The sequence below is a fragment of the Pteronotus mesoamericanus genome, unplaced genomic scaffold (genome assembly GCF_021234165.1).
Source record: "Pteronotus mesoamericanus isolate MK-2021 breed Mesoamerican mustached bat unplaced genomic scaffold, CSHL_Meso_final contig_502, whole genome shotgun sequence".
NCBI lineage: Eukaryota > Metazoa > Chordata > Mammalia > Chiroptera > Mormoopidae > Pteronotus > Pteronotus mesoamericanus.
In genome coordinates, this window is record NW_026555187.1 from 5251526 (window position 1) to 5270442 (window position 18917).

Genomic DNA, 18917 nt, shown 5'->3' on the forward strand with positions numbered 1-18917 from the left:
GGCGGTGGTGGGCGGGAGGCCCGAGCCTTTTATTTTTTTGTGCCGTTAAATGACATCCACAGGCTTCCACGCAGGAGCTGAGAAACTCATGTTCCATCGCATCCAATTACCCCTGGCGAATATTTGCTGAGTGGCTGATCCTGCCGGCTTGAGAGGCTGGGGCAGAGGGGTCCGCATTGACTTCGGCGGGACTGAGAGGCCGGGGACGCCGGGAGAGTCCCCGAGGTGGCGAGGGGGGCCCAGCCCCTCTGGCGAGGAGAACCCGGGAGTCCTGGACAGTGGGAGTGCAGCGCTTAGTGGCCCAGTCGTTGGGTCACCCCGTCTCGGCCCTGTGGCCGGGGTGGGTGCGGGGAAGGGAGCGAGGAGAGTGGAGACGGGAAGCTGTCCCTTCACTCCCAGTTGTCATTGCAGTGTTTGGTGGGGGTGCTGGCTGGCTGGTGGTCATCTGTGGCTTCCCGGCGACGTGTTCAGTATCGCTCTGGACAGCGGGCGTTGGGCCCGGCGAGGGCCTGCTGCTCGAAGAGGGCCGCCTAGGGCCTGCGAGGGCGCGGGCAGTTCCCAGCCAGGAAGCCTCCCTGAGAGTTGCCCAGGATGGCCCCATCTGAGTTGCTGCCAGGTCCCCAGTCCTACCAGCTCTGCCAGGTGGGTGGGGCCCACGGGAGGCAGGAGAGGGCTGCCTGACACAAGCCCACACGGTGACTCAGGGGCTGGGCCCTGGGGGGGTTCTGGGGCCTGGCCAGGTGAACCACCGTGGGGGGTCACGGCGGGGAGTAGGGGCTGTTTTGCAGCGGGCTGCGTGTGTTTGCGTCTGTCTGTGTGTGTGTTTAGGGCTAGTCTCCAGGCAGGGCTCCCGGCCCTCCACTGTTGCTACGCCGTCTGCCTGTCCCTCACCGCCACCAGGCCTGGTGCATGTCCTCCCGGCCTCCGTCCCGCCACACCAAGGCCCCCGCCTGTTGAGCTCTGCTGTCTTCATGCCATTGGCCTGTGCTTTCAGACGTTTCCACAGAGCATCCCTTGTCTGAATCACCCACGGTGCCCCACAGGCCTTCAGGTGCCACAAGCAAAACGAACCCCACTGGAGGGCAAGTGCCAGCCTGCCCCTCCTCTCTGACCCCTGTGGGCGGCTGTCTCCCCAGGAGCTGCTCAATTTAGCCCTCCGAGGTGCTGGAGTGCAGGCTACGGCCGCCTCGTGCAGAACCCCAGACAGACCCCTCTCTGCACGCGCACCCCGCTTTGCCAGGAGCGGCCTCTCTGCAGGTCCCCGTAGAGTGCGGCGTGGCCCGTTAGCTCCCCTGGCGCAGCCGCACCACTGGGGGCTCATGGCCTTGTAGAGGCTTCTGGAGCAAGCTGTGGCACGTCATCCTGAAGGACAGAGAGGGGATTTCCCTGCCAGAGGAGCGAGAGGCCAGCTCATGACACCTCTGGGCGAGGTGGCCGAGGGGCGGCATGGGGCAGGCCACAGCTCCACACAGCGCTGGGCCGGGAGAAAGGAGCACGTGGGTGCACTGCTGTGGGCGGCCGCGGCTGTTGGCCGTGGTGCCGAGGGCCGCGGGATGGACTTGCTCCCTCCCTGTCCCCACGCCAGGGCCCAGGAGCCTGGTGGTCTGGGTGGGAGGAGAGGGGGTGTGGATGGGCTGGTGACAGGTACAAAGGGCATTGCAGCAAAAGGCAGAAGAAAACTAATTTGCTATTAACTGAGGACCCTTGACCAACCAAGCCACTCGCTGTCTGGGGCTTCGGCGTCCTCGCTCACCCTGGGAGATGGTGGCCCCTGTCCTGCCTTCCCCACACTGCCAGGAGGTGGGGTGAGGGAAGGCCAGGAAGGGGCAGGAGAGGCTGGTGGGGACAGGGAAGCTGTGGATGCTGAAATTGTCCTTTGTGGGCGCGGTGCTCACAGAGGTGGCTGTCTTTTCAGGTGTTAAAGGAAGGTGACGGCGAGGTGTGTTTGTGAAGGTGGGGGTGTGAGAACGGGCAGATCTGTGTGCTCGAGGCTTGTGAATGTGCATGTGTGGGTGCGGCCCATTCACAAACACTCTCATTGATTGAAAGTCCACTGTGGGCTGAGCACAGAGACAGGTGGTAGAAAGGAAACATGAGACAGAGGTGAGCTCTTCCCTCGAGGAATTTATAGTCTCGTGGTGGAAGCGGGGCCCGTGCAAGTGAAAAGTGACCGAGTAATACGAAAGAGATAAAAGCAGGTGACTAAAGAAGGCCAGCAAAATATTATGTGGGTGCCTCAGAGGAGTAGGAGAGGGCGGGCAGGGCCAGCTGAGAGGAGATAGCCCAAGATGATGCCGGCTCCAAGTCCGGGAAGGTGCACCGCGGCCCCTGGGCACACGGCAGCGCACCTGGGTCCACACACTCCAGGGCGCCCCGCCCTTTGGGATGCGGTCATGCTTGAACTGCCTGACCGTCCCTCTGCTCTTTCTCCGTGAGCTGCCCGGGTGGCACAGCCAAGGGACAGGGACTCGTGCACAGGGCTCACTTCTCTGCCCGCAGCTCCCGCAGCTGCCCTGAGCTCACGGCTCCAGGCAGTGTCTGAGTGAACGTGGAGGGCGTTTGTGAAACAAGCCAAGTGTGGTGGGGAGACCGGTGTGGGCGGGAGGGGGCAGTATGCGGGCAGCGGGGGTGGGTGGGCAGCTAGGGTGTCACAAACCAGGAGCGAGAGAGTAACGAGCCCTCTTCCGGGGCCCTTGTGGTGGTCCCGGCAGCCCAGGCCCTGGCTGAAGGCTTCCACTGAGGAGGGTGTGTGGGGTGGCTGGGGCGGGGGGAGCTTGATGGCCGCTCCGCGCCTCTGCCTGGCCTGCCTCCTACATGGGGAGAGCTCGGTGAGTGGGGAGCAAATCCACTCAGGGTCACTCCGCGGTAGGCCAACTAGTCCAACCCCTTGTGTTGATCATGTAGAAATCGAGGCCCAAGGATGTGCGGCGGCTTGGCCCAGGTCACACGGGAGTGTGGGTGTCAACATCGCTCACTTGCTGACCCTACGTATGTCATCCTGGAGTCATGGAACAAAGAGGAACCCCGGAGAGGGTTTCAGCCCCCGGATCGGAGCACTCTCCCCCTGCCCTGCTCCCACTGAGTCATAAAAGTCTAACTAAAATAATCTCACACTCCCTTCTCATCCTAAACCCATTATTCATACCTAAGTCCCAGGGAGGGAAGCGACTCCATGGGACTGGGTCAAGTTAACTGTCTTCCATGGATACCCTCTACCTGGCTCCTGCATACTGACCTTTCCCCTCCGGTCTCTGGTGGCTGTTCCTGCCTGCTCATCCAGCGACACAGTGGCTGGTTATACCACTCACGCCCCAAGACACACCGCTCCTTCCCACGGAAAGAAAACTAGACCAAGGCAGACCCCAGGGCCTGTGCCCATTGGCAGGGTTTCGTGTCCTGGCCTCCCGAGGGCCAGTCCAGCCCGGGCCCCCGCGCGTGTCCTCTGAGCTCTGTGCAGGTGCTCCTGGGGCGCCAGGCCTTTTCGGGCTCCGGCGTTGTGAAAGGGCTCTCGCAATCAGCCCTGCGCTTGCCCGCGCCAGGCCCCGCCAGGCCCCCGGCGCCTGCGGGCCTCCGCTCTGGTCAGTTCTGCCCACCACTCCAGGTTACTCAGCTCCGAGGAGTGGCTTGTGCGTTTCTTCTCCTGTGGGCACTTTCTGGTGGCTGTCCACAGCACCCACCAAAGCCCCCCCTGCCGGAGCCTCCGCAGCCTCCCTCTGTTTTATCCTTCTATCGCCATCCCTGCCCCTCACAAGCAGTGTTCCTTCTCGCTTGGTTTTCCCCGTGTGCATCTTTGCACCTGCAGGCTTCCCAGCCCAGAGCGCTCTCCCCTCTCTCCTTCGCTCAGGGTTTTCAATCTCCTCCTTCAACAGGGCCCAGCTCAGCCCCCACCCGCTCCTCATAGGTTTGTAGATCTTCTAGATCTACCGCTCATTTTCTAGATGAGGAAACTGAGGCTCAGAGAGGTGAGGTGATTTGCTCCAAAGCCAAATCACTAGCTAGAGGCTGGAATCTGGATTTCCTCACCTTGCGGTAAGATACCTCTGCACCCTTCCTGGCTGGCGAGGGCGGGTGTCCTAGGGGGACGGGGATCCTAGGAAGGGACAAGACTATCCCTAAGTCTACACATTCTTCAGTCGTCCCAACCGCCAGAAACACACAATTAAGTGCTTAATTTTTAGCTAGCTGCTCTGCATTGTTATTTTAGTGTCTCCAAAGTCAACTGTAAGCCCCGGGAGGGCAGGGGACACTCGCCGTGCCACGCCGGCCCCTCCGCAGCCTCCAGCGCAGCACAGGGCCCGTGGAAGGACCACACGGTGGGACCCGTGCCCTGGCCGAGGCTTCATTCGGGAGGATAGTGTTCCCACTTCCATCGCTGGCGGCAAATGAAATGGCACAGAAGCCAAAGGGACTCTGCCCAGATGCAAGTCCAGCTCCTGAGTATTCGCGTGGATGAAAGGGGGGTGGCGGTGGGGGTGCACAAGGAACCCTGGTTTCGGCAAGGATCCAAAAGGGCTAATAATAGGTTTCCGGTAGGCCCAATACGTTTCCGGCATCCTTGCCTGCTTCCTTTCATAGGATGGGCACTCAGGTGGCGTGTTTTCTGGAGGGTGGGCTGGGATCAAACCTCAGGACCCAGCCGCGGCAGGGTTGGGCCTGCCTCCGGCACACGCCCACCCTCCTTCGCCCTTCCCCTCCCCCTCCATCTTGCCCTCAGAAAGCACTTGATCCAAGGGCGGCTCCTTTAGGGGACTGTCTGAGCCGTGTCCTGCCCAGGGCACAGCACTGGGACCCTAAGGTCTAACGTGGGACTCAGGGGCACTGCTTCACTTTGTGAGACTCCCACGTTGCAGGGCGGGGATGAGGGGCGCGTGGTGGGCTCAGGTGCTAGTTTCGAGCTGCAGAAATCAGGCGGAAGGGGCTTCAGGACATCTTAGGTGAGATGGGGATCCAGGGACATGGAGAAATTGATTTTGGCCTGGGTGAGATGCCTTTCTCTCCCTTCTTTCTTTGTATCCCGACTTCAGAGAGTCTTTGGCAAAGCTCTTGAAGCAGATTCACAGATAGGTGAGGTGCTGAGAGTGCCGGGGAAGGTTCACCAGGCGAGAGGTTGCGCCGGGTCTGCTGCCAGGACGCCGGAGACTTCTGCGATTGGCGGCCTCTGCTCAGCACATCCCCCGCTCAACCAGGGCCTCTCTGGGCTCCACACTCCTCTCCCCGGGGCCTTGGGCGGCAGGCTCCTAACAATGCCTCACCAGCTTCCCAGTGTGGGGAGGGGGGTCTGGGCCACTGGGTGAGAGGAAACAGCTGACGACACCCGTCCACCCACTCACCGTCCCGCCAGCCGGTGCATATTGTACTCTCAAGTTGGTGTGTGTTCCCCATCATCTTCCCTTCCCTAAAGTGGGGCTGGTGGTAGAAGGTACAGGAATTGTGTTGTTTCCCATTTTCCTGAGGAGGAAACTGAGGCCCGGAGAGGGGCTGCGGCTCACACGGGGTCAGGCAGAGGTCGCCTGCGGCATCATAGTGGCCAGGGGTCCACGGGCCTTCCTGCCCCCTGCCCTGGAGGAGTGAGCGGCGCTTGGGGGGGCCTCTCCGGAGTGCCAGGAGGGCGGCTCAGGAAGCGGGGGGTCCATGGCCTGGCAAGTCTTGCCCCACCACTGGAATAGCACCAGACAGACAGAGCATGTAATGACCAATGAAGACAGACCGGCAGGGTGGCATTCCAGGGCCCTCGTGCCCGGCTCGGGCTCGATTACAGGGTGCAATTACCTGCAGAAGTGTTGTGGGGCAGCTGCCTGCACATGCCATCCAAGGCTGCAGGGGAGAAGCTTCTCTCCCTGGCTCAGTCCCTCCCTCTGGGACCCTACCTTACAGACCCCTCCACCTGGACAAAGCCGCCATCTTGGGCCTTGCTTCTGCCCAGAGACCATATCTGATGCCAGCATTTCCTTTAGGACGCTCCTTCCAGTTCCCTCCCAAGAAACACCACCCTTTGACCTTAGCCTTCAAGGCTCATGGATAGAGGTCAAGGTCCCGACATCCCTGTTCCTGTGCAGAGCATCCAATCCATCCCAGAATTCACCCTGGTTTTGAAGGATGGGAATGTCTTACCTGGAGTCGAGGTTTCCGTTGGAAGGAGAGAGATGTCCTGTGTTCTCTGGGCATAGATGTAGAACTGGTAGCGATGGAAGCCAGTAGTTTCTGGAGGGGTGGGAGGCTGGTAGGCTGTGGGCAGAAAAGGGAGAGAGGGTGGGCTCCACAGGCCACAGGACCCCACGAGCTCCTGGCTGCCCTGGGCAGGAGGGAAAGGATCATCTGCGCCTTTCACTGTGCCAGCCGACCCTCTGGCATCCCAGGTTGGGGCTTACCCATTGCAAACCATTAGGGTTTGCCTTTGGCGGGGTCTCTTCCTCAGTAGCTTCCTTTAAGAGCATATTTTTGAAGGTGGTGGGGGAAGGAGGGGCTGTGGGCTCTGTGAAGGTCTGGGGTGCTGGTGGGCACCTGGGCCTTTCTGGGCCAGTGGCTGTTGTTGCTGTTTTTTTTTTTTTTTTGCTTTAGTCTACCCTGATGATGGGTTTCCTGCCTTGAGAAAAACCCATCTTCCTCTGAGTACATTTGGCAGTGGATTTTTATTTATTTTTTCAGCATTTCCTTATGAACTCAATCCCCAAAGAAGTCAATTTCTTGGCTGGATCCAGAGGATCTGGAAGTGGTTACGGGGGTGTGTAGGACTCGGTTCAAAGGTTTGATCATGGAAGCCATAAGACCTGGGTGCTTGGGGCGATGGGAACCAGCTCAGGCTCTTCCGGAGGAGGCTATCTCTCTCCCTTTCACTGTCTGCATAGGAGGCAGGTCTTTTCTGTGGGGGCAAAATGGAGAAGGAACATCTCTCATCCTTCCCCCAAGACTCTGCAGGGCTCCGGGGCTTTGCAGGCCAGACCGGGCCATTCCAGCCCGGCCCCCTTCCAAGAGCGCTGTGCCTCCTCCTCCTCCCCCCACCCCCCGGCTCTCTTCATCTCCCTGTCCAAGGAGCCAAGAATCTTGCTGGGGGTGGGTGGGGATGGAGCGTTTTCAATGAGGAGGCCAGTGGGAGGGAGTAGTGGTACTTCATGGCCACCTCCCTCCCCTGATCATTAGACAAGAGCCACTTGCTGCTTGAAGCTGGTGGAGTGTTCCTCACGGTGCCCTTCCGGCCCCGGGGCCTCCGGCCTGCCCACAGCCAGGGGATTTCCTGACTATTCATCTCTCCCTGAATTTTTAGATTGCATCACACTGTGTGTGTGTGTGTGTGTGTGTGTGTGTGTGTGTGTGTGTGTGTTCGCAGTGAGAACAGCGCAGGGTGATCCAGGAGCCACGTGGGTTTGTGTGATGTGGGGTCTCCACTGGGGCAGGCGCATGTGTGCTGAGGCTGTTCTTGGGGGTCCCTGGCAGTATGTGCAAATGTGAGTCAGTCAGTGTTTTCTCACAAACATGGCTGGCGCTGAGGGAGGCTTCTGAGCACAGGTGGGTGCCGCAGTGTCTCTGTGCGCATGGGATGTGGAGCGCAGAGGTGGTGGGCCAGCTTTGGGCAAGGCAGCGGGGGGTGTGGGTGGCCGAGTGCCCTTGAGGGTGGCTGTATCCCAGCTGCCAGAGGCTGGTGACAGTGGTTCATGGGGATGAGGCTGGAGTTGTAACCCTCTGGTTCTCTGCGGCTGGGAATTGCCCGCAGGGGAGATGCAGACCGGGTCCCTTTCATTAGGAAGCTTCCCTGAAGAATTCTCCTTCCGGAAGTGAGAGGAGAGGCAAGAGGAGGAAGAGAGGGGACACACAGGTTGGGCCACTTCTCGGGGCCTGACCCTGGCCAAGTGCTTGGCTCGTGACATCTTTTTACCCCCCCGCCCCACAACCTGGTAGGTTAGGTGGGGTGTTTTTGCCATTCTCGGTGAGCAGACTCAGGCCCTAGGAAGCTGAGTCAGGCCGACAGTAAGTGGCGGAGCTGGGGTTTGAATCTAGGCCTGGCCGGTGCCTGAGCCACGCCGATTTACCGGACCATGGAACTCCGTTCGCCGTCTTGCTCAGCCCTTTGCCAGAGGCCAGCTCGCCCCCGGAGCATTCCCTGTAATTCGGTGGAGCACCTGCCCCCGCAGCCGGGGTCTGAGGGGTGGGGGAGCCGGCAGTGAGGATGGGGTGAGGGGGGCATCGGAGAAGAGGGAGGCCTACGCAGCCACTTTGCAGGGCTTGGGGTAGGAAACCAGAGGTGGGCAGCGGGAGGAGTGACGCCGCCCATCGCTCCAGGAGAGCCCTGAGCTGATGTGGCGCCATCGCACTAGCTGGTGACACAGGGCAGGCGGGCCTGGGCCTTACTTTCATGCTCTGTAAGATGGAGATTTCAATGAGAGTGACTTTCAAAGGAAATGATGAAGATTAAATCAGAGCGCGTATGTAAACTCTCGGGTCTGCGCCGTGTGCTCTGCGAAGCTGTGTTTTTATCTGGCGATCACCATCGTCGCTCTGGCTAGGGGAAGGGGCCTTGCAGGGTCTTACTCACGCGATATCTCCTGGCCCTGTATCCTCCCTTCCCTGATGTCAGAGCCCTGAAACAAGAGACAGGCGGGGGCGGGGGTTACTCCTGGGCGGAGGGGGCAGAACGCTCGCCTGCTTTGGGGAGACATTGCTCGGATGGGCTGCGGGATTTAGGGTGGTGCCTCAGGGGACCCGGGGCAATAGGGCAGACACGAGCAGGACCGAGGATGGCCCAGTGGGGAGGGCTGGACCGCTGACCCCTTGAGGGGCCTGAGAAGACACTTCCTGATGATGGGCTGACTGCCCCACTATTGCCATTTGTGCCCCCAGTCTAGACACAGGTCACACTCTCCGCCTATGGGGTCTGGTCAGATTTCTGGACAGTCCCCAGACTTGCTAGGCCAGGCCATCCTTCAGGCCCTCGGGACAGGAGGTCAATGATGGCCTGAACAACCAGAAGGGCCGGGGCGGGAGGAGGAGGCCTCATGGCGAGGTTGCTTCTCTGCTGGCCTCCACCGGACGCGGCCTCACTCTCCAGGCAGATTCAGTGGCTGCTGGGACAGCCTCAGTTTCCCTCCTTCTCTTCCTTCCCCTCCCTTCAACCCTCTGCTCAATGTCTGTGGGATAATGAGGCGATTCCGGGGGCGGGTGTTAATTAATGTTTGTGCAGGACTGGGAGATGCTCAGATGAAAGGGACTGGAGCCGGGCTGCTGGGTCTGTGCCACAGCTCGGGGCCCCGCCATGCCAGGGCGCCCTGCGGCCCCTAGGTGTGGGGTTTTATAGTCTTAATGATGGTGATTAGCGCCGTTCCTCATTGATTCTGCCAACACCTAACTGTGCTCTGGACACCTTTCCACCAGGGCCTGCTTCTCCCCTGACAGAGCTTCTCCAGGTGGGGGTGGGGTGCTCGGGGTGGCGGTGGGGGGTGGGGCCGAGTGGGGAGGGGTCTTGCGGGGGAGCCGGAGATTACCCCTCAGTTCTCTGTGGAAAATACTAGGGGCGGCTTGGTGGCCCAGCCTCTAGTGCAGTTTACTTTTTACAAAATTGAAACCCCACTGCCCTGTTCTAGAAACCGCCCCCTCCCGCCTTTGGGCTGCTGCTTGCCCGCCGACCCTTCTCCCTGTGGGCCTCCTGAGGGCCGGATGGGCCCGTCCAGCTCTTCCCACTCTGCTCTCTTCACCCCGGCAGGTGAGACGTCTGTCTTTGGACATCTTTCCGCCTCCCTCACCCGGTCTTGTCTGCTCGGGAGCACCCAGGCCGCCTTCCAGTTCGGGCCCTCAGACACATACTCTGGCTTCGCCCTGGCCCCCTCACAGTTCAGCCCCTGACTCCCCCAATATCGGGCCTTGCCTTACGCAGGGCTGGCATGAAGCCCAGGCGTGGCCAGGGGCTGAGATGCTGTGGGCGCCAGGGTGCGTGGAACAGGTAGGGAGCGCAGGCTCCTCAAGTCTCATCTCTCCTGGGAGAGGAGCTAAGGGCCTGAGGTCTAGCAGCCACTCTCCTAAAATAGCTCTCTGGCCACCCTAGCAAGATGGAGAGGAGATGGCTGAGCCCAGGGAAGCCCGGCCCAGCCCGGCCCAGCCCGGCCCAGCCCGGCTCTGAGCTCCCAGCCTCCCCCTCATTCCTTTCCAAGTCAGTCCAGCCAACGGTTTGTTTAAACACAACAATAGCAACCTAAGCTGGCTGTTTCTTTTCAATTCCCCACAGGCTTGGGTCCCACCCAGAGTGATAAACAGGCGTCTCTCCTCTGTGTGGTGTGGGAGGGGTGGGGAGGGGGTGGGGGCGGCCCGTAAGGTCAGGGAGTTCGTGTGCGCAGAGCACTGTGGAAAGTCTGATCCGCAGCCTTGATCAGGGTGGGAAGGCTCGGCTCCCCGCCCTCTCCCTCTGGGGAGTCTTTTCTCATCAGCTGGGGCCCGCTTGGCAAAGATGGGTGCGAACCCAGGGACTCGCTGTGGAAAGTCTGCAGCCCTTCCTGCCGCCATCACGGGGCCCGCTGCCCCAGGGCTCAGCGGAGGCCGTCACTGGGGGCCCTGAGCGGAGAGCTTAGTGGCTTTCAGAGGCTTTCGGGTCTCTCTGGAGCTTCTCCCACGGACAAGCACTGATCCTGGCTTGAAGGAAGAGCAGGGAAGGCAGGCTCTGAGGAAGGGCGGAGCGTGTGCCCCATGTGGCTGCTATTTACTCTAGTTGAGCTGAGCATCAGCTAAGCTCCCTTCCCTTGTTGGTCTGTTGGGGGTGGGGGTGGGGCTAAAATTTCTACCAGAGAATCAACACCTGGGAGGAGGATGAGGAAACCAAATTCAAAGAGTGAGAAGGTTGAGCCCCTGAAGAGGTCACACTACTCATCCAGAGCCGCAGGAGCAAGTGGGAGAGTCCCAGAGTGTTCTAGGAGGAAGGCGCCTCAGACCCTTTGGCCTTTGAGAGCCGCTAGCTAAGGGTCTCGTCCCATTTGACCCACCGTGCTATCTGGTGCTGGGTTTGTTTTTTTTTTCAGTTTGCATTTTTTTTTTTTTTGTGCTTATTCTATGACATCATGCCAATCCCATGGCTTCTCTAGGAAGCATTTAAAAACCATGAGTATTAAAATACCTAGATGTTACCAGGAGGGCCGGGGCTATGGTGGACAGGGCTGCCCCTGCCCCGAACACGAGCTCTCCTAAAGCGTCTTCATGCATTGCAGGGTCCCATTTAGCCTGCGATTGCCTTAGAAAGCTGGACGTCTCTAGGGACGGACGAAATTCAGGGATGTTTCCAGAGGGGAGAGGGAGAAATCTGTCCTTCTGAGCGCTTCCCAGGCAGACTGGGCGGAGGGAGGTGCCTGGAGGGCAGAAGATGAGCCCAGCCTCTGAGGGACTGACCCCAAGCGTGTTAAGTCTGAGCAGAGAGGAGATGTGGGAGGTGGGCCTGCAGGAGGGGAGCAGCTGCTGGAAGCCCCCCGCCCCGCACCTTGCTGCCTCACCAGCACCCCCACGCCCGGCCCCCAGCTATGCTGTTCCTCTTTAAGGTGGCTCGGCGCACAGACAAACCCTCCTTTCCCTTACTACAGCCAAAACAGGTTGACATTTCCCAAAGGAACTTGTCTAAATGCTAAGGTTAAAAAAAAAAACAACAACCCCCTCCCCCAAACAAAAAAACCAGGAGAAAATTACAGAAATTACAGACAGCGTAGAGATAGCTTTCTGATCCTCCAGGCCACTGAGGAGCCCAGGATGGTTTTGCAGGCTCAGGACAGGCGCACTCAGGAGTTTGGGCCTGGCAGTGGTCCTGGAGCCCCCTGCCGTGCCAGGGACTGGGCGGCCTCGGGAGGGCAGGTCTTTCCCTTATCAGCGTCCTCCGGAAGTGGGGGCTGCCTCTCCTCACCCTCCTAGCGCGGGGAGGGAGGAGGTGGGCAGTGGAACACTGTCCCTAAGACCCTTAAATGCTCACGATTTTTAAGAATAGTGTCTTGTTTTTCTTAGAAGTTGGTCCCCAGTGCACGTGTGTGTGTGGGTGCATGTGTGTATATGTGTGTGCGTGAGGGGTACGTGAGTGACTGCTTGGCATAGGAATTGGCACAAATTATTCCAGTTGTAGAGAAGGAGCTCAACTCTACGGACACTTTGGAGAACTTTCTGAGCTCATAGAACACGAGGCTTCCACCCCAGCTCTCTCTGACCTGGGGACCCGCTGCTTCTCTGTCCAGCTGGTTTGGAACTGGCATGTGAGATGCTTAAGAAAACTTGGGGCTCAACTGGAAGTGATAGCAACTTCGTTCTTGCACCAAGGTGGTGCAGACAGTCGTACCAGACTCGTCCCGACTGACCTGTCTCAGGGCAGGTAAAGAGCACAGTGCTGGGAGCTGGGCACCTGCCCCGTCACCGTGACCTGACATAGCACTGCCCGACCGATGGCTCTCACCGCAGTCCCTCACTGCATGGGAAGGGCAGATCGGTCCCCCCATCCGACTGAGTGAAACCCGGAGAAGCCTCCCACGGGCAGGGGCTGCATCCTGCCCATGTTTGTAGCCTGTAAGGTGCTTTGCACAGACAGGGTGGTAGGCATTGCTAGCGCCCTCGCCTGTCCCTGACCCTGGCCACGTCAGTGCTTACGGCTCCGCTTCCAACCGGCCTCTCCTGGCCTCTAGAGCCCTCTGCGCTGCCTGTGCAGTGGGGCAGACATGCTGTGGTAGTAACAGGCCCTGGCAACAGCTCTGAGCCAGGGGCTGATGGGAACTGGTGCGTGAATAAATACTCCAGCTTCTTGCCTTTTGCGGGGAATGACTGAGCAGTACATTTCACACTGGCTCCCTGCACCCAGAGTGGAATCTGTTTGCTCATGAACCTTGATTGGGCACCTTCCTTTTCCTGTCTTACTCCCTCCCTTGCTGGTGCTCCCTTGAGTCCCCTTGAAAATAAACTACTTGTGCCCTGGCCGGTGTGGCTCAGTGGGTTGGGCATCGTCCTGCGCACTGAAAGGTCACGGGTTTGATTCCGGGTCAGGGCACACGCCTGGGTTGTGGGTTCAGTCGCCAGTCGGGGTACTTTTGAGAGACAACTGAGTGATGCACTCTCTCACATCAGCGTTTCTCTCCTTCTCCCTTCTTCCCCCCGCCCCTCTAGATTCAATAAAGAAAATAAAAAAGGAAATAAACTGCTTGCACTAGAATCCTGGTTGCAGGGTCTGCTTCTGGGAAAGGGCCAAACAGACATTTACGGGACGAACAGAGAGCTGAGTGCAGCCTTCGCCCACGGTGTCACAGGGGTTTAGTCTCGATGCCAGGACAGTAAGTCTGAACTCCCGGCCCTCCGTCCCGATCTCTCTAGACAGGACCACCCTGTGGCCGTCTCCCCGGATCCTCTACGCTCCAGGCCCCAGAGTCCCCGACAGAATTGGTCCTGACCTATCAAGCCCTTAGAGAACTACAAACAGATGAGCCAACTTGGCCGGAGTCACCTCTGTTCTTTGTCCCCATGGAGATAGCCAGACAGCTACATTTTCTGAGACTTGAGGGTCAGAGACACCCCTTGCCTCCCCAGGCCTGGGGACTGCCTCAGGTACGGGCTCTTTGGGACGTGGGGGCCAGGCTTGTGCGGTGAGGCGGGTGGGGAAGGGGCTGGCCTGGCTCAGCGCAGGGCCCAGCGGGAGGCCGGCCCAGTTTCCTCATTCCGCTTCAATTACCCGCAGGCAGCTGGCCGCCCACCTGGGTGCTTGCGAAGGCCCCAGGTACTTGGGCTTGCTGACCCCTGAAGCAGAGGGTCAGCTGCACATTTCCCTGAGTTTGAGGGAGATGATTTAATCTCTCTAGCCACCCCTTTTTCCCACCTGGACGGGAGGATTTAATCACTTCTGCGTGGCCACAATCCCTGGTCAGAGTGGGCAGCTCCACTTTTTGATCTCTTGGTGGGGGGTCGTCAGAGGGGTCCTGAACTTGAAAGATGAGGTACAGAAAGATTGGTGGAGACGAGGGAGAGCGGAGGGAGAAATGGGGAGAACAGGGCCCTTGAGGGGAGGGCGCGGTGGAACGAAACCACAGGGAAAAACAGAAAAGAGTCCTGGGCTCTGTGACACGGGCACTGACTGAGAAAGTGCCTTGCTGTTTTGCACAGCGGCCTGCAAGCTGCCAAGTGGCAAAGGAGCCAGGCAAAGGCACAGGATTGGACAGCGCCACCCAGCAGACTGTGTTCTGCCATGAACAAGAGCTAAGTGAGGGGAAGGCGCTGCCTGCTCCCAGGCTCCCAGAGCCCCAGCGCCAGCCTGGAGACCGGGGCCCGCTGCGTGGGAAGGGCTCCGCTCTGGTCATCCTGTGGCCTCTGCCTTTGTGCCCCAGAGTCAGGGAAGGAGAGCCGGCCACGCGGTGGGCGGAATGGAGTCCGTGGGAAGTGCCGACGAGGAGGCACAGACCTGGGCCCTCCTGGGAGCTGCTAGGCTGCAGGGTGGAGGACAGCCCATTAGGTTGTGCACCCGTTTCCCCCAGGAAGTGTTAACATCAAATGCCCGACAGGCCCCTTCCTGGCGTGGCGCCCTCAGGGGCAGTGGGGGCTGCACGTGGATATCGTTTTTAGAATACACTGGCAATGGCCAGCAGATTCTGCTATCTTGGCACCGACTGGCAATAGGACTTGTATGTTTTGATTCCTAGCGTGGCTTCCCTAGGTCTCCAGATGCTACCGTGAGGTGGGGTGTGGCGTGGCTGAGCGGGAAGGATCCGCTTCCTAGAGTAAGTAGTTACCCCGATGGGAGGTCCCTCACCCAGGGCTTCACCACACTCCATGACCCTGGGTTAAGAGGCAAGATTTCCCAAGGCCAAGGTTGGCTGCGGCTTAAAAAGTACAGGCTGTCCCGGGCTTTTTGTTCCAGGCCATGTGGAAGAGCATGTGGTTCCCGAGTAAGTCACGCTGTCTTGCACCTGTGTGTATGTGATAGTATCTGGCAGAGACTTGGCCCCAAGGAATAATGGCTGGGAAAACGGTGGATAAGTGAATCAATGAACAGAGAGCCCTGTGTTGGCAATAGAAATATGAATGAGACTCGTTTTATGGTATCAAGGATCTCATGGTCTAGTGGGACAGGTAAATCGACAAAGAAATAACTATCATAGGCTTAAATAATTGAAGTCTATAGAAAATGCTGGAGCCCTGGCTGGTGTGGCTCAGTGGATTGGGTGCCAGCCTGTGAACCAAAGGGCTGCCAGTTCGGTTCCCAGTCAGGTCATATGCCTGGGTCGCAGGCCAGGTCCCCGGTAGGGGACGCATGAAAGGCTAGCACACATTAATGGTTCTCTCCCCCTCTTTCTCCCTCCCTTCCCCTCTCTCTAAAAATAAATAAATAAAAATCTTTAAAAAAATAAAGAAAATGCTTGAGGAGCTCAGAGGAAGGAAGTTGTGTCTCCTTGGGGGCAGTCATCAGGGAAAGCTGTTGGAAGGAGGCTGTGTACTCTACCTGGGCCTTGAAGGAGGTGTAGGAGTTTCTCAGTTTTCCAGTGGACAGGATAGGGAAGGGGGGGGCAGCTTGCATTGAGGAAATTGCATAAGCAATACCTAAGTGTGTAAACAGGCATGAAAAGAACCCTTGGGTCTGGAAGAAGCCTAGGTTTGGAAATGTGGGACAGGGTTAGGCTTGAATGGCAGGCAATGCCTCTGATCACTGAAACTCAAAGCCATCAGCCACCTACGCTTTGGATCTGTAGACCCTGGGCAAGACTTCGGTTTCCCGATGTCCCCAGGAGGGTCACTGGAAGGGGCTCCAGAGCTTCCTCTCTGGTCAAGAAAGGGTCTGGCTGGGGCTAGGCTTTGGGACATGGCAGGCAGACGGAGCTGAACCCCATCGCCACAGCCCCACTCAGAGCAGGTGAGCTTCGGATCCCCAAACCCCAGGACCTCCCCTTTACACACTGTAACTTTTTTTCCAGGTCATTAAAGTACTATGTATTCATTGCAAAAAAAAAAAAAAGAAAAAAAAAATTGAAACATGGAAAAAAACTACCAGGAAAAAGGATCTCCTGGACCATTCCACGGAGAGATAACTGCCTTGAGAGAACACGACTCTCTTCTTTAGATTTGGATCCCAAAGCTTCTGGTCACATGGTGCCAGATGTGAGCCCCTGTCCCTGCTGGAGCCCACACTGGCTGGACTCCCATCTGACCCCCCGCCAGGGGAAACACGAGGTACCGCCGGTGTCTGAAGCTCGTGGATGGGTTGGGACCTCAGGACACGGCGGACCCACGCCTTTTTGACCCTTGCCTGCTAGAGGCTGCCCGTTCTCTGACTGTGGCCCCAAGACAGGGTTAGAAGCAGGGTGTTGAGGAAAAAAGGAAGGAAGAGCAAACTGCGTGGTCTTATTAAACCTGTCCCACTTAGAAATAGACCAGAAATATTAAGGTAGGTTGAGAGCAAGTATCATGAGTTGATAGCGAAGTATAATTATCATGCGTCAAGTCCGTTTAGGCTTGACTTGAAGGCTGCCATTTCTAGATACAAGGAACGAAAGCCAGAACTTTTAGTATCAACAACAGTTCGCTGGAATGCCCCATTTATCTGGAATCCTGTAGGGAGTTGGGTATTCTTCATAAGCACACTTCCCTCATCTCTTGAATCTTATATTTTTAGCCCTCCAACTCCTTTTATGTCAACTATTTTGGATAATGGTTTTATTAAAACACTAGCTTATCTTAAACACGCGCGGAGAAAACCTTATGGAATTCTCAACACCTTTGTGGTTGTCACGGTGCATAACCGACTTTGTCCCCTGCTACAGCACCGGGCTGCAGTGCTGAAAAACAAATAAGAATGGCCACTCAGGCTCCCCGCCCACTCAACTCTCCTTAGGAGCCGATCATTTAATATTTATGTAATAGTGGTTGGCACATAAAGAAAGGGGAATCACCTCCTGCAGCATTCTGCATTCAACAAGTTAGCTCACTCTGGTCCCCACCTTCCAGGACACTTTTTTGCTGTGCTAAGTGACCCTCAGGAGCCCCCACACTGGGAGGGCAGAGGCTGGCCCCCCTCGGATGGGGCTGTGCTTCGTGGTCTGAATCTGGCAGCTGCAAGAACTAGGGAACTCCGGTCAAAGCAGCCCCACTCGATGAGGGACTGAGCCGTTAACATAGCCGTTCTAAGGGGCAGCCTGGGCTCCAGCCCAATGTCATTGCCAATTAGCTACATGGGTTTGAGCAAGACCTTGAATTTCTTGGCATCCCAGTTTCTGTACCTATAAACTGGCAATGACAATGACACCTGCCCTGGTTCCCTCAGAGTTGCTGGGAAGATGAAATTAGGAAATGGAAGATTTGAAAGTCCCGCAGCGCCATCCAAGCGCACGGTCGTTATGGTTCCCCTTCCTGGGGCTCAGCGGAGGAAGGAGGGGGCGTGGCGGCCCGAGCTCATCCTGCGAGCTTTCTTGCTCCTGATGGGCCTAAGGAGTCTCCTGGCAGGGTCACCCTCCTGAGGCTAATGGCCGTGCCGTGGGCTCAGAGGTTACTCAGCTGTGAATGTGGGGCCCGTCCTGCTGGGTCTCGCTCAGCCGGCCTGTGCCGAGCGCATGGCACATAATGTTTATTAATATGCCTTGATGAGGGGCATTAATGTCTCCTAATGACACCATCTGAGCCTGGCCTTCTTCCTTCTCTTGCTCCTTTCTTTTCCCCCTACCCCACAGACACATACACACGCGCGCGTGCACACACACACATTCACAGACACTGAGTGACGGACACAGGCGGCCCAGAGGATGGTGAGGGGAGAGGGCCTTCGGAGGAGGCCGGGCTCCCCGGGGTCCAGCCCTAGGGGTCAGACAGAGGGTCCTGGGCGAGGGAGGAAGGACGGAGCCGCTGGCTCTGCTGTCAGGTGGAAACTTGGCCAGAAACTGCTTGGTGATGGGAGCAAGGGAAGCAAAACAGTGTCAAGACTTTTCCGAAACTGGGAGAAGGCTTGGGAGTGGCAGGGGTGAGAGAGGAGCAGCTGGAGCTGGGGGCCGGGCTCCCGGAAGGGAGAGGCAGGGAAGGAGACCGAGCACGGGCTGCTGGGTCCCAGAGGTGGGGGCGGCAGGAGTGAGAGCCCGGGAAGGGGAGGGCGGCGAGTCCCACCAACGTCCCCTGCCATGCTCACATAGACACGCACCCACACACTCACACAACACTCACACGAACGCACACTCATGCATGCACATGCACAACAGTCACTCACATACATGTTCGCACACATGCATGCACGCACACAGCCCCATGCTCACACATATGCACACATGCTCACACACTCACCCATGTTCTCACACATGTGCACTCATAGTGCTCACACACCTATAGATATGTGCTCACTCAAACATGCACTCACATATACTTACACACATCTGCACACCCGCCCACATAGGCGCACTCACACAATCACTCATACATGCGTGGACATTCACATTTACCTACTCACACACTCAAACATACACAGGCACACAGGCACATAAATACACAGCCACACAAGGCACAGACACGTTTGCTCACACAGGCTCACACACACGCATTGCCCATTTACGCACACACTCGCGCACCCTCCCCTAGGCAGCCTTGCGCTGGGGGCCTGTCAGGGCTGAACCTGAGGGGCGAGGCTGGGGAGGGGCCCTGGGGGATGGGCCGTGGTGAGGCCAGCGGCTGGGCCATGGGGTGGGCAGGGCAGGGGTGGGGAGGGATCCCCAGGCCCCCCGTAGGGGACCAGGATGGAGACAACTGGTAAGGACAGAGGTCTGCGAGTGAGCGCTGAGCTGGTCGGTTACCTCCCTAGACTCTGCACTCCAGCAGCAAGGCTGGGGGGCTGCGGGGGGCCTTGGCGGGAGCTGGGCGCGGTTGCCACCCAGCCTGACCCTTGCCCCTCTGCCACCCGGTGCCCCTCCCCGCGTGGGTGCAGGAGACTGCAGGTTGGCCTGCTTGCCTCTCCTTGCAGCAGCAGAACC

At 58.3% G+C, this 18917-nt stretch overlaps 1 protein-coding gene across 1 annotated transcript in view; it reads right to left on the reverse strand.

Moving 5' to 3' along the window:
• Window positions 1-18917, reverse strand: part of PEBP4 (phosphatidylethanolamine binding protein 4) — a 185231-nt gene that overhangs the window by 4414 nt on the left and 161900 nt on the right. The window contains exons 5-6 of the mRNA XM_054578815.1: window positions 8528-8573; window positions 6112-6225 (exon numbers count right to left, since the gene is read on the reverse strand). Coding sequence (XP_054434790.1) covers window positions 6112-6225; window positions 8528-8573 — 160 coding nt within the window. The remainder of the gene's footprint in view (window positions 1-6111; window positions 6226-8527; window positions 8574-18917) is intronic.